A 14,481-nucleotide genomic window follows, 5' to 3' on the forward strand; every position below is an offset into this window, starting at 1 on the left:
TCTACCCTGCCGAGAGAATCGATGGGAGAGCTTCTTAAGCAAAAGAAACTATACAAGTACAAGGATTATTGTTAAAGTTTCATTAACTAGCTTTTGAGACAGAGCATTAGAAACTTAACGTGACGGGAACAGTTAGAGACATTTTAGAGAAGTGACTTTAATGTCCTTGTGAAGGGCCAGATAGAAACCCATCAAATGAGGACCAGGGGAAAGGAAAACCTCTCCCAGCTTGCCCTACTTAAATGACCTACCTCACAACTAGGGTCATGGATCATCAATAGGCTTTGAGCCAGAAAGGCCTTTAAGGGTCTTCTACTCCAAATCTCTCACTGTTTGCTTTTTTTTTTTCTTTTTGGTGAGGCAATTGAGGTTAAGTGACTTGCCCAGAGTCACAGAGCTAGTGAGTGTTATGTGTCTGAGGTCAAATTTGAACTCGGGTGCTCCTGACTCCAGAACTAGTGCTCTATCTACTGTGCCACGTAGTTGCCCCGACATTCCTCATTTTAAAGAGAAGGAAATTGAGTTTTAGGGAGATGACTTGCCTAAGGTCATACAGGCAGTAAAGGGTAGAGGCAGGCTTTGAAATCAGATCCTTTGATTCCAAATCCAGGTTTATGTATCCCCCAAAGTAGCCTGTCACCCCAATTTAGGAATTACATTCTTCCTTCACTTCCTTCACCTCCCTGCTGGGTAGTCTCATTTATTTCCCCAGGCAAACCTTAGATAGCTGCGTTGGGTACTAATCCTTGCTAAAACAAAAAAATATATTAAGATTTCCCGGAAGGAGGCAAAAAGCTACCTAGTTTTTTGTTTTAAATGACTGGCACCATGTATCTATTTTTTAGTTTGTGTTACTTTGTTCTTTCAATTCCTGGCTCCTGACAGTTAGTCTAACATTTGAGCCCTGCCTTCTGATACATATATCCCCAAGGGTTTTGTCTTGTATTGCTGGTTTCTGACCCAAGTCTTTTCCTACCCTGATTTTACCTTGTCTTATCTGTTTTTAATTTGTTTGCTTTCTCACACCTGATACCTGCCTGATTCTTAACAGCATTCCTCAGCTTCGAAGGTCTCAGATCTTCGAACTCCCGACCTGATGCTTACTGCCCATGCTACACTATGATGTCTCAAATATGATAAACGAACAAGTGCAGCCCTTGCTGCCTCTGATCCTGGCCTCAGTGAAAATGGCTGTTGGAACTTACCTGGGCTGGATCCACATCATTAAGCATGACTACAGATGTACAATGATAGTCCAATACCAGTCTCCAGAAGTCTTTGACTGTGTTGGGCAAAGGATGCTGGGTGACTATAAAAGCTGAAGGCTGTTTATAGCTCTGCAAAAAGCAAACAGAGAAAAACCCAAGTCAATAAACTTCGAAAAATGTGAAAGAAAGAGGTTGATCCACTTAGCTAGTAGTTGTGCTTGTAAATATACCATGGCCTTACTTTGGTAAATCATGATAATGCTATAGTATATTTGATAACAGGGAGGGGGTGGAAAACATTCCCTACATTTAATACTTATTGAGTCATAGCACCATTATCAATAGTTATTCTGGGCCTTGGTTTTATCTCTCTGAAAATTCACCATAATAAAATGCCTCTTTCTCAGTAAAAGAGTAGGAAGCTTAAAGACCAATCAGTCTCTTTTAAAACTCTTAGATACTCATTCATTCATCCAATAAACACAGAAGCATAGATTTAGAGCTGGAAGGGACCTTAGAAGCCAACAAGTCCAATATCCTCCTCTTACAGAGAAGGATATGGAGGCAGAAAGAGGTTAAAAAATAATACTGCTAAGAGCTAGCATTTATACAGAGCTTTAAGGTTTGCAAAGCACTTTAACAATATTATCTCATTTTATCCTCACCACAACCCTGGAAGGTAGGTGCTATTATCTCCATTTTACAGATGGGAAAACTGAGGTGCATAGTGGTTAAGCGACTTGCCTATGGTCATAGAGCTATTAAGAGTCTGAGGCCAGATTTGAATTCAGTCTCCCTGACCCCAAGTGCAACACTCTATTCACTGACACCTAGCTGCTTATAAAAATTAGGGAAAGGGGGGGAGGGCACAAGCATTTATTAAGCACCTACTATGTACCAGGCACTGCTAAGCACTTTACAAATCTTATCTCATTTGATTCTCACAAGAACGGTCTCTATCCCTCACTAAGATTATATAAGTCCCTCGAGGGCAAAAAGTGTTTTGCTTTTTGTTTTTATATGTCCATAATCTAATATACAGTACGCACTTAATGAATGCTTGTTGAATTGAATTACTGTAATGCAAAATAGAATACATAATATGTCACAGATATGAATGAAATATGAGTTCAGGGGAGGGAGAGATACCTTCTAGTTGTAGGGAGTCAGGGAAGCCTTCACATAAGAGGCAGGGTTAAACCCTGGTCTTCAAGAAGGTGTAAATTTAAATGCGGGAGATCAGAAAATAAACACTCAACTCATGCCAATAACATCATGAGCAAAGGAACAGAGCTAGGAAAGTCCTGGATAAGTCTGAGGGGACAGCAAGAAGAGTATTTTGGCTGGAATATGGAGTATATAAGGATGAGTTAAGATAAGTCAAGATAAGGCTGCAAAGGTCAGAGGAAATCAGACTATACAGGGCCTTAAATGGCAAACTAACTAGACAGTTTGCACTGTCAATGAGGAATGTCTTTGAGCAACAGAATGATTAGAGTGATATGACAACAAATGAAGGATCAGATTAAATTAAATTAAATTAAAAAGATTTAATATGACAGTGGCACACAGTAGAGCCTGAAGGGAGAAACCATGGGAAGAAGACTGGAAGGAGAGGGGTTTAATTTCTCCACTATTGCAGGTGAGAGATGATAATGTTCTTATTTAAAAGCCAACATTGAGAGTATCTGCAATGAATCATTTTAATGCATAACTTTCAACTTTACCTTTTTTTAAATAAAAAGCATAGTTAAAATATACCCATTGCTCTTAAAAATTTGTTTTTTTGTCATTTGTACTTGTGAGAATTTTAGTTACTCCAGCTATAAAATGTTACAGATGCTCTTTATAGCTCTGGAGGGCTTAAAGAAAGTTTAAGTGCCCTTTTTTTACTGATATCATACCAATAGTATTAAAATTGTCATAACGGCACTAAAAATAAATATTCATTAACTTTTTCATCATTGAATAGCAAATGTTCATTCAGTTAGAAGTAAACAGACTGACAGGAAGTAATGGGTTGTATACTATACTGACAGGCCATCTCCATCTCCCTGTCCCCCTCCTCACCCCCGCCACCCCCAGCCAAACATGGCTAATTACTTCCCAAATTAAAGTAAAAGGAACTAAAATAATCTTGCAAACCATATTATCCCATTTTGCTGCCTTTGTGATTTAATAGGTTTCTATTACTCCTAGGCTGGATAGTTAAAAATGTAAGTGTGAGAAAAAGTAGCTTAGACATCTTTCATTCATCAGCCCTCCAGGACTGTCTCTGTGGGACTAGACAACCTTGGCCTTGACATAACTGATATGTGGGATCTTGAATTCATCGGCTAAAAAATATTTTGTGTCTTCAGGGGAAAAAAATAGAACAAATGAATAGGATGAAAGAAAAACTTTTGGATCCTGTTCTTGTAGCTAAAGGTCGTTCCTCCCTCCCTCTCTTCCTTCCTCCCTCCCCTCCTTCCTCCCTTCCTTCCTCCCTCCTTTCCTCACTTCCTCCCTCCCTCCCTTGCTCCCTTTCTTCCTCCCTCCCTCCCTCTTCTTCCGTTCCTCCCTCTCTCTCTTCCTTTCTTCCTCTCTTCCTCCCTCCCTCCCTTCCTTCCTCCCTTCCTCCTGATAAGAAGGGCTTACATCCATCAGAGCTGCATTGATGTAGTTACTGCTCTCTCCATCAATTGTGATAAGGAAAGGCAGGCATCGGTCTGGGGGTAGGATATCCATGCATCGGTTTTTCTCATGGTTTCGGGGTAGAAGTGCTATACTACAGTCTTCCACACGCAAAGTTGGAGTCACCATGTTTAGAGTCTATGTTACCAAAGAAAGAGATATTTAGGAAAACATCAGCTGCACAGTAGATTAATTCTGGGTTTGATATTAAAATAAGTCCAAAACAAACCAAATATACACACATACACATATATGCATATATATGTGCATATACATAGATGTAAAACATATTCTGTATATTTGTAATGTTTCACACATATATGTAACATGCATAAAATATATACACATATATGAATGTTTTATTCAAAAATGCTTATTTGTTAGAGAAGAGGTTTTTTTCAATTAGATTGTTTTGTGGATAGGGAGAGGGGAAGGTTAGTGATAGTGTTGACAAGAAGGAACAGAAAAGGAAGAAAAAATAAAAGATCATTTAAAGTATTTAAAAGCACTTACACATTTTAAAAGCATTTAAAAATCACTTAAAACATTTAAAAGAAAATGCATAGAAGGGAACAGAAAGGAGTTTAGAGGGAAACAGACCAACAGGATAGCTTTGACAGTAGCATACTAAATTTATTATATACTTTTAAAATAGCAAACTGTGTAAGAGAGAATCACAGTTTCATGTGAAAGTTAAAAAAGAAACCGAAAATGAATGAACTAAACATTTATGTACTAAGCACTGGATATATAAAGACAAAATTGAGGTGGACATAGACAGATAAGTATCTAGGATCAAACTTTTCTTTCTAACATTCTGTATTCCTTAAATTTCCTTGATAAAGTTCAATATCAGAAGTGGTGGCCAGCTTAGGCCACTGTGGTGGATCCTGATATGACTCATAAAGGCTGGCTAGGGCTAGACAGATGGCCAGGAGTTCAGAGTTTGAGAAACACAGTTTGCCCAGACATTCAAGGCCTCTGTCTAACAGGAGGAAGATAGTGTGGAAAGAAACCAAGAACCTAAGTTGCAACATCAGTTGGCAGTTCCAAGTATCACTGAAGACCCATCACATGCCTGGCCTTGATCTCACCTCAACAAGGGAATCTATTGCATGACTTTTTCCTTCCAGGAGAAAAACTAGTTCTGTTAGTCGAGTGGACCAAGGACTAAAGGTGGAAGGGAGCCTTCCATTAATCAGATTTTGGGATGTACTTGGCTGAGGGAAAGGGGGAATCCCCCAAAGCTTATGTGGCTTACCCGGAATTCTTCCTTGATCTGGCTTGAGTTTGTCTGAGGGTCCAGCTTGTTCATGTCATAGTATAAAGACCTAACCTGGGAAGCTGGGACAGATGTATCTCCACAAAGACAGGCTTCCAGAATGGCATCATGGATAAATACATACTGCTCCTGATAGAGTAGATTAAATCAGAAAGTAATGGGGGGAAAAATAATGCAATGTAGCTAGAGAAGAAAGAAAAGCTAGTATCATCTTTAAAACACTAACATAAAAAATGTAATCTTAGAAGACAGAAATGTTGTTTAGAGAGGTGTTCTAAACTTAGGGTCCATGAACTTAGGAAAAAAACCAACCAGAACTTTGATACCTGTATTTCAATATAATTGTGGGGTTTTTAGTAATCCTATGTATTTTATTTGATGCATTTGAAGACATTCTGAGAAGGGTTCCAAATGCAATCTGTTTTCAGCAGAGTAACACTCATCTACAAAAATCAATTAATGTGACGACAATGCTTAAGTGTTCATTAAAGTAGGTAGGACATGACTTTTATTTGGAAGCATCTTGTTTATGACTTTATGGACTTAAAATCACCAATAGTCTGATTCTTTAAAAAAATATTCTACAGTTTGGACTACACTGATTTGGACTTCAATTTGTCCAAATTAACGGTTTACTGCACTGACTTTCAGGATAGTTTCCCATTACTTTTTAAAAGTCCCTGCATATAAATAGGACTCTGCACTTTCCATATTCTCTTGCATCACTACATGACACTTAAAAAAGGATAATCATCACTCCAAAAAATAGGCAGGAAAAGGTAGCATTTAAAGTCTCTGCCTAGTGTACTTTATGTTAGTTTTACAAGGAAGCTTGAGTTTCCTTGCAACTGAAAGCCATTTCAGAGGGTAATTTCCAGGTGTTCTGACACACAGTTAATAAGATAAATGATCAATACAAATTTGCATTTGCTAGGGGACATGAGCTGAGTCCTTTATCTCCAAAATGTAACTGCCCCAGGCACCTTGCATTTAATTTTATAGCTAAGCAAGCTTGGATGACCTCCACAAACCAGACACATTCCTATGCTAGACCAGGAAGTGTGGTTTTAGGGACCACAGGTCTTTGCTGTTCCCTGCAAGCCTTGGAAAAGTACATAAAATACAGGCTTCCTCTAGAGGCTACTGGACACATGCCCAATTGTCTGAGTCAGTCTACCTCTAGTTACAGGCCATTTAAAAAGTAATAATAGAAATGAATTATAGTATATGCTTATACACCTATTTCCTTGACACCAAAGCCACATGACAATGGTAATATGAGCTAGCATTTATGTATTATTTTAAGGTTTGTAAAATGCTTTTAAAATATTATCTCAATTTATCCTTACAACAACCCTGGAAGGTTAATGCTATTATCACCATTCTGCAGATGAGGAAACTGAGGCAAACAGAGGTCAAGTAACTAGCCCAGAATTACATTGGTAGTTAGTGTCTGAGGTCAGGTCTTCCCCACTCCAGATCCATGGCTTTATCCACTGCACCACTTAGCTATGATATATATGACAATATTAGGTTTTGCCCCGTGTTTATGAACCTTTATTCCCAGATATCTGTATTCACACGCCTTCTTTTTAATATTTACAAATGAAAAGAATGGGACTAGCTAGGCTTGTATCTTTTTTTTTTCCCTTCTAGAGACCTGGAAGAAAAGCACCAGCTATAGTTTTTTTTTTTTTTAATTCTTTAAATTTCTGCTTCCCCGGGGCATGCAGTAGAGCTAAAGAAGAGATGAAAATTGACTGTACCTCTGTTTGCACCATGTTGACTCTCCGAGACCGTAGCTCTCTGACACAGTTATAAATGTCTACTACACCTTCTCTTTCTGCCATGTCTAGCATGATGTCAATGACAATGAAACAACCAGTCCTCCCAGCACCAGCGCTGAAAATGAGCAAAGAGCCTATTAGTATGTGAAAAAGAGGTCACCTTGTTTTTTGTAAAAAGACAAAACAAAAAAAAAAAAACGAAACAAATAACCAAAGCAAAAAACCCCCAACCCACTATTACCTAGAAATTTCTATTTACCTGCAATGGACGACCAATGGGCCTGGATTAGGAGGACTCTTGGACTTGACCTGTCGTACAAACCCCAGCAATCCTGTTGCATGGTATGGAACCCCATGATCTGGCCATCCTGTGAAGTGAAACTGTCTAATTTCTCGGATTTCATGAACTCCTCTCTGCCATCAGTTTGATAGTGGTGGGAGGAAAAAGAAAGGAGAAATAGTAGTAAGCAAAAACAAACAAACAAGGGAATTCCAAGGTCGCCTGAATTGTCAAGTTAGAGTACAAGTAATAGAACCTGCTGAATTACTAATAAATGTGAGGGGAAGAAATTAATTCTTACTTTGATTGATAATTGTAAAGCTCCTTATAGGGGTGTTTGCAAGTGTCTTGGGGAAGGTAGAATGTTTGGAGAACATCAACTTACATATTTAATTTAAACATTAAGATAGATTTTCTTCCTTTTTTGACTTTTGGTGGTTATGGTGTAGTGGTGGTGGTGGTGGTGGTAGTCGTAGTAGTACCACCTTCCAAATAAGCATCATCTGTTGTCTCTTTTCAGGTATCTCAATGAATTTAGCAGCCAGGTGAGGAACGGATCTCACATCCACACAGGCAATAGAATAGAAGGTAGTATGCTATCGATAAGCTGCCTTGTAAAATAAAATAGCAAGCTCCCCATTAAAGGTATTCAGAAACCAAATAATCACTTTTGGAGAAGTCGTAGAGATTTCTTCCTTTGATTAAAGATGAGCTAGAAATCTTGGCAGCCTCTTCCAACTTCATGATTTTATGAAAGAGACAACTTGAAGGACATCTATGTTCTTATCATTGGACTGCAACCTCCTTGAGGATAGACCCAATGTCTCCTACTCTTTTTTTTTTTTTAAGACTAGCTATTGTCTTGTATCATGACATCTAACAGAGAGTTGTGTAAGAAGAAGAGGGGCTGAATAAGTGTTCACCGAATGAACCCGAAGCATTAACCAAAAAACGAGACAATCTCTTTCTGTTAAGCTGTAACTCAATCTGTCAGGTTCCTCTCTTTGGTAAAGGCAAAACTTTAGATATGTGTGGAGGTCTCAGAAAATATCTCCGAAAAAATAACCAAAAGGCGCCAGCTATTCTGATGAAGTTCAAGCAGACTAGTGAGCTAAATGTGGCCTTGGAACTAAAGAGAAGGCACAAGATCTGTGAACAGAAGGATCTTCTTTTGTTTCAGGAACATGAGAGTTTATTTATACACACACACACACACACACACACACACACATCTCACACACTATAGAGTAGATGCGTCAAGGTTAAACATTATAAAACAAGAACCATTAAATTTCTCACTATTTTTGAAGAGCAAACTCAATACCAGAGTAGGCACTACATAAAAATTGGAGGCTGTTTTTCTTTTTTACCAGATGTTTTTTCTTAAAAATATGTTTTTATTGATGTCTTTGCTTTTATAATGCCTAAATTTCCCTCTGTGTCTCTTTCCTCCCCCCATAGAACCAACCTTATAACACTTTTTTTTAAGAGGAAAAAAAAGATGAGGAGTAAAACCAATCAATACATCAGGAAAAAAATCTGATGATACCCACGACTTCTCACTTCTCTTCTGCCTCCCACTCTTCCCTTAGCAGATAGAGTTTTCAAAGTGGTCTGGCCAAATTAGGTTCTTTTCTCTAGAGACAGCAGAGGGAACAAGCAGACAGAAACAACTAAAAGAGCTGATTCATGACCATATTACCTGATAGCAAATGGATTCTACCAACCTTTGTGGGGGCATCTTTATCTATCTTACTCAAAACCAGTACAATCCAAAGGTGACTTGGGTCTGCTACTCTAGATTGGCATGTTCTAGGAAAGCACTCTCTTTGCCTTCCTGAGTATAAAACTATGCTATCTGTCACAGTCACCAATGAGATCTAGCTCGGACACTGGTGATGGGCTGCTTTTTGCTTTTGCTTCTGCTTTGTTTTGGAACCACGGGTACTACTCTGTTATGGCCATCATTAACGGTTTAGAAAATGGGAAGCAGGCAAAGAAGCTGATTGACATAAGCGTCCTGTTATTCTTTTTTATATGCCTTTATCATTGGAAGATTACTTACTATCACTAAACCATCCAATTAGACTTGAATAATGTGGTCCTGAATTTCTTACCCTAAAATACCGAGATGGATTGACTCATTTTTATATGACACAAATCCCCATCTTCTCATGCCTGTTGGATTTTCCATCAGTTGATATCTATGACTATTATACTGAAAAGAGAAATTCACAAGAGCCACGTCCTTTGAAAGATTGGACAGACAAGAATAGATTTCAGTTTGAGACATTTGCTATGAGTATGTTATTATGACTCAGCTTAAAATACCCTGAACATGGATGTCTTGATTTTCAGTGAAAATACTGGATTTTAAAAAAATGTTTTTAAGAGGTTAAATTGAAGCCATATGCCAATGTCTCATTAAGGTATGTAGATAATACCGTAATGGGTAAGCTCTGGAAGTTTTTACAGAGCTGAAAAGGCTTCAAGTATAGGTCCCATTAAAGACTCTATACTTTTTGTCCAAAGGCTAGGCTAGCTAAATTCTGCAGATCTATAACTCGCAGTTTAAGTAGCTGAGTGGGAAGGCAGACAGGTGGGAGAAGGGAAGAGGTTTGGGAGATAAGACTATGAGAATAACACCTGTGCCCTTGGCCACCACCCAAGGCTCTGTAGGAGTAAAGACTCCCCCTACCAACCCAGTACACTATCATGCTGGCAAAGACTGAAACCTCAGGAGAGAGAAACTGGCTCCTGTGGGCAGAAATCCAGGAATATTGGGAGACTATGGATAAGATAGCCACTGGAGGAGGAGGCAAGACAGCAATGCTATGGTGGAAGTGGGAAGAAAAATCCTGCTGTCCTTGGTATCTCTCTATTTTATGTAAGTATTCTGGATAAGTGCTAAACTCAGTTGGTTTTACTTGCTGATAGAACATAAATGCTGTTAGCACCCATTACCCCAAGGAGTCTTAACCTTTTTTGTGTCATGGATTTCTTTGGTAGTCTGGTGAAACCTATGGAACCTTTCTTGAAATAACGTTTGAATACTAACAGACTGGAAGATAATAAAAAGGAGATGGCCACTGGGTTCCTCCACTCTAGAACAGAAGAGAAAAAAAAAAAAAGCCTTGCTCTTTTAGGAACAGTAAAATCAGGCTACTATTTCCTGTGCAGATGGGCTTCAGTGGGACTACTCGGTTTTCTTTTCTTAGGAGGTAGATATGAGTCAGAGTCAGCTGACAGCATAATAGGTCTAGAAGAGAGCTTTTAAATACAGGATGTTCCAAAAGTCTTAGTGCATTTTTAAGCCATAAAGTTTTATAGCTTAAAACTGTACTAACACTTCTGGGACATCCTAAAACAGAAACCAAACCCGACAATATCAGGTTTTTTTTTTTAAAGAACCAATGATTTCTTTCTTAAAAGTAAATAATCATTTAAAAACCGCACTAGACTTTTGGGACATGCTATATATGCTCTCTTCTTGAAATGTCATCATATAGCCTTTAAATATTGTTTAGCTTGGGGTATTTGCTTCCATTACATAGATGGAAACCTACGAACAAATAGGTAGACACAAAATAGGGCTGCAAAAGCTATAAATTGCAAAAATTTTCCTTCTGTTGTAGAATAAAAGAAAAAAAAAACAAACGCAGTGCTTCACTTTGGATGACCCTACTATACCATCTTCCCCAAACAGAATCATAATTACAGAAATTTCCAAAAAAAGGTATGTCTTTCCTTTCTTTTCTTATAAGAAATAAGACGTAAAACAAGCAAACTGTTCCACAAAGTGCTAATGATCTGTTTTCTATAAAGATTTCGATTGCCCAAGGTAGCCCCCCTCTTTTAGAAAATCACTAACATATCATTTTGATTTCCCCAAATATTTTAACAATCAATCCAATCTTCCTCTCCTTCTACCATATCTTTACTTGGTTTTATGAAAGCACGGAAAATGACTAAAATAGCTGGGTAGTTAAGAAGCATTTCTGTGCAGCTGTGACTACAGAAGAGGACAAGAAGAGGTTAAAAAAAGGAAAAAAAAAGAAAAGAAATAAACAAACCCTCTAGCACCATTCTCAGCTTATTAGAAAGCTGACTATTGTTCAAAGAACCCAGTATTTAAGTGATGGCTCTTGGATGAAAGTTTTTTTTTTTAAATAAAATATCTAGGGTCTTTTATCCCTATCTGTTTTAATGCAGCTATTCATGAATGCTCTTGCCAAGAGCCATAGAAAAATCCTCCATATGTTTTCTCCAATCCTGGCTAAGAAGTGGAAAAGCTAACATCAAAGTATGAACTTTGGAACTTGAAGAACTGAGACAACCTGAACTCTACATTCTTTAAAGTCTCCAAATATCCTGTCGGCTTATTAAAAAAGGACTATGAAAAAATATAAGTAGTATGTATGAATAACAGACAAAAATAAACATCCCTCTCAGCCTTGTGAGTCTATAATAAATATGGATTTGCAAATTATTGTAAGGAGTACAGCAAACCAGGTTCCATTATTTCAGGAGCAGATGCTCCATGGTAGCAAGCCAACTTCCTCCATGTATGTTAGTAACAGAGCAACTTGAGTGCCCTTTAGATAATCTGAGAATTTAGATTAGGGCAGCAAAGAGTGGGAAGAATGACAAGTGATTTCCTCTACCTCTACTGTCCAACCGTGCTGTGCTTCATTCAAAAAAATGGGAGACAAAATCATTGTTCCCATGGTGGAAATGATTTGAAGTCAGAAGACCAAGGTTCAAATCCATAACTCCACCACTTATTGCCTATGTAACCGTGGGCAAGTCACTGCATTTCTGTGAGCCTCAGATTCCTCATCTGTAAAATGAGAGAGTCGGACCAGATTATTGCTAAGCTCTAAATCCTATGGGTGTGAAATCTTGGCAGTTCAGAATGACCTACCAACATGAACATCCTGAAGACTGTGTCTAAGGCAAAGCTAGTAAGCCCCTCATCTGAGGCCAAAGACCAAAGCAAAAATTGCAGGTAAGTGAACATTGGAATAACAGTGAAAAAAAAAAATCTGCTGATACATCCAAGAGCATCCCATGTATAACAGAACACCACCGTCTATCCAAAGTTAGTACAGTTAGTGCTGGAACCTAGGCCTGAAAATAATCAAGGCAACAGAAACATCTCAGATAAGAGTGAGACATACTTCTCAACCACGTTTGTATGAATCCACTGACAAAAAACTTCCGATGCGCTTTTCTGTTACACATTTAATGATGGTGGGCAAAGAACACAAAGAAAATGCACCAACATATATCTGAATGGGAAAGATACCACCAAGTAGACTAAAAACAAACAGCTAGGAAGCAGACCATACACATTAGCTATATAGCTAGGGAAATAAACAAAATCTACCTTTTGGGTTGGCTGCAAAAGGTAGAGTCCTATGAGAATAATTAACATTTCTACAGAATTTTAGGGTTAATGAAACATTTTTTTTCTCACAATGATCCCATAAGGTACTTAAGTATAAGGTGAAATCATTTCCATTTTACAAGTGAGGAATCTGAGGCTGAGAGGTGAAATGATTTGGGTTCCAGTCAAGTCAGAATTTGAACCTAGGTCTCTTGACTACAAATCCAATGCTCTATAACATGGATTGTCTTATGAAAAGGGATTGGACTGAGCTTGTCAAAGAATATAAGGGTAGAAAGGGATCGAGAGAAGGCCTCTAGTTAGCTTTTTGCCTCCTGGTGGAATCACATTTAAATTATCCCAGATGAATCAGAAATTACTAAAATCACTGTAACAAAATTGATATTTACAATATCACAGCTTCATCAAGAAAGAATGAAAACTTACCTTTTCCACAGCAAATGTTCGAATTACATATTCTGCCAGAAGTTCTGTTTCTATTAGGGTAACTTTAATGTCTTTATATATCTCCGTGTCATCTGGCCAGTATTTGCAACATTTGACCTTTTGGAAACACAAAGAAAATTAAGGGGACTTTTTTGGGAGGTTGTATGTTTTTTCGGGTTGAGTCTCTAAACAAGCCCTACATAGTTCACTATGATTTACAGGATGAATTTCCATCACATACACACTGCTGAACCACATACTCTAGGGGATGGTCCGTTTGTTTCCATCACCTGTGCTTTCTTCTCCCTTAAAAACTAGTAATCTGAATTACAAAAGGGGCAAGGCTCAGGAAAATTACCTAGATTTAAGTGAAGTGTGTTTATATCAAATATAGCCAAATTACAATAACCATTCATTTTCTGTTCTTTCTTTGTTAGGGAGTGGCCAAGGAAAATCTACTGTAAAAAGATGTTTGCAATACTTTAGCTTCCCTGAATACCAAGTGCCTCCCTCCTACTTTCAAAATTGTCTGGATATATTTAATCTTATAAAATCATACATTGAAGACCACAGGTGTTTTATTTGGGGGGAGGAAATAGCTACAGAATTTTTCCAAGGTAGAACTATAGCTATACCTCATTCTAAGCAAACAGAATTTCCTGATAAAGTAGGTAACAAATTCATTCTTTCTAATCTGAATCTACTATAAAAGAAAAAAAAAACCTTTCATTCTGGATATCATCTGTCAGTTGGCCCCTTCTATGAAAAGTAGTCCCAAGTCTAGTAGTCTGGCTAATAGTAAAGGGACAAACCCATACTGGGAACATGCTCCAAAGGAAAATGGCCTTGATCTTAACTACTTCCTCATCAAAAGTTTCTAGCACTTTGCTGCATTAGAGTAGTGTTGTCTTATGCAAAAAGGCATGGCATTGCAAGTCAGAAGATACAGTTCAAATTCCAGTTTTGATTGAACACTTGGCTGACTCCTGGACAAAGTACCTAGAACATATTTGAGCTGACTATTCATATGGCTGAGATGAAATGGAAATCATCAACTCTAATTCCTGTGAGATGGCGGACCTCTAGTCCTCATCATTTGTTCTGACGATGCATCCTAAGATCCTCCAGGCCTTACAATCTGTTTGGTCTCTACATCCTTCTGACCTCTGGCACTATCACTTGATCTACTTATGAAGAGGCAGTACTCCTGGGCCTTGCCATCTCACCGGCAGTGAACTTTCTTTCATGTGCGTTTTTCCTCCAAATAGAGTATGAGTTCCTTCAGGGTGGGGATTGTCTTGCTTTTCTATTTGTGTTCTCAGCATTTAGCACAATGTTTGCCACAAGTGCTTCGTTAATGTCCATCCATCCATCCATCCATCCATCCATCCATCCATCCATCCATCCATCCATCC

The 14,481-nt window shown here is 38.2% G+C and overlaps 1 protein-coding gene across 3 annotated transcripts in view; it reads right to left on the minus strand.

Moving 5' to 3' along the window:
- The window catches only part of LOC114053920 (receptor-type tyrosine-protein phosphatase mu), a 958,135-nt gene that overhangs the window by 27,218 nt on the left and 916,436 nt on the right, over positions 1–14,481 (minus strand). For all 3 annotated transcript variants that reach the window (XM_027877057.1, XM_027877059.1, XM_027877058.1), the window contains 6 exons: positions 13,067–13,183; positions 7,210–7,364; positions 6,930–7,065; positions 5,143–5,292; positions 3,846–4,019; positions 1,206–1,337 (listed from right to left, as the gene is read on the minus strand). In XM_027877057.1, the coding sequence (XP_027732858.1) occupies positions 1,206–1,337; positions 3,846–4,019; positions 5,143–5,292; positions 6,930–7,065; positions 7,210–7,364; positions 13,067–13,183 (864 nt within the window). The remainder of the gene's footprint in view (positions 1–1,205; positions 1,338–3,845; positions 4,020–5,142; positions 5,293–6,929; positions 7,066–7,209; positions 7,365–13,066; positions 13,184–14,481) is intronic.

The sequence above is a fragment of the Vombatus ursinus genome, unplaced genomic scaffold (assembly GCF_900497805.2).
Source record: "Vombatus ursinus unplaced genomic scaffold, bare-nosed wombat genome assembly UNPS02014812.1, whole genome shotgun sequence".
Classification (NCBI taxonomy): domain Eukaryota; kingdom Metazoa; phylum Chordata; class Mammalia; order Diprotodontia; family Vombatidae; genus Vombatus; species Vombatus ursinus.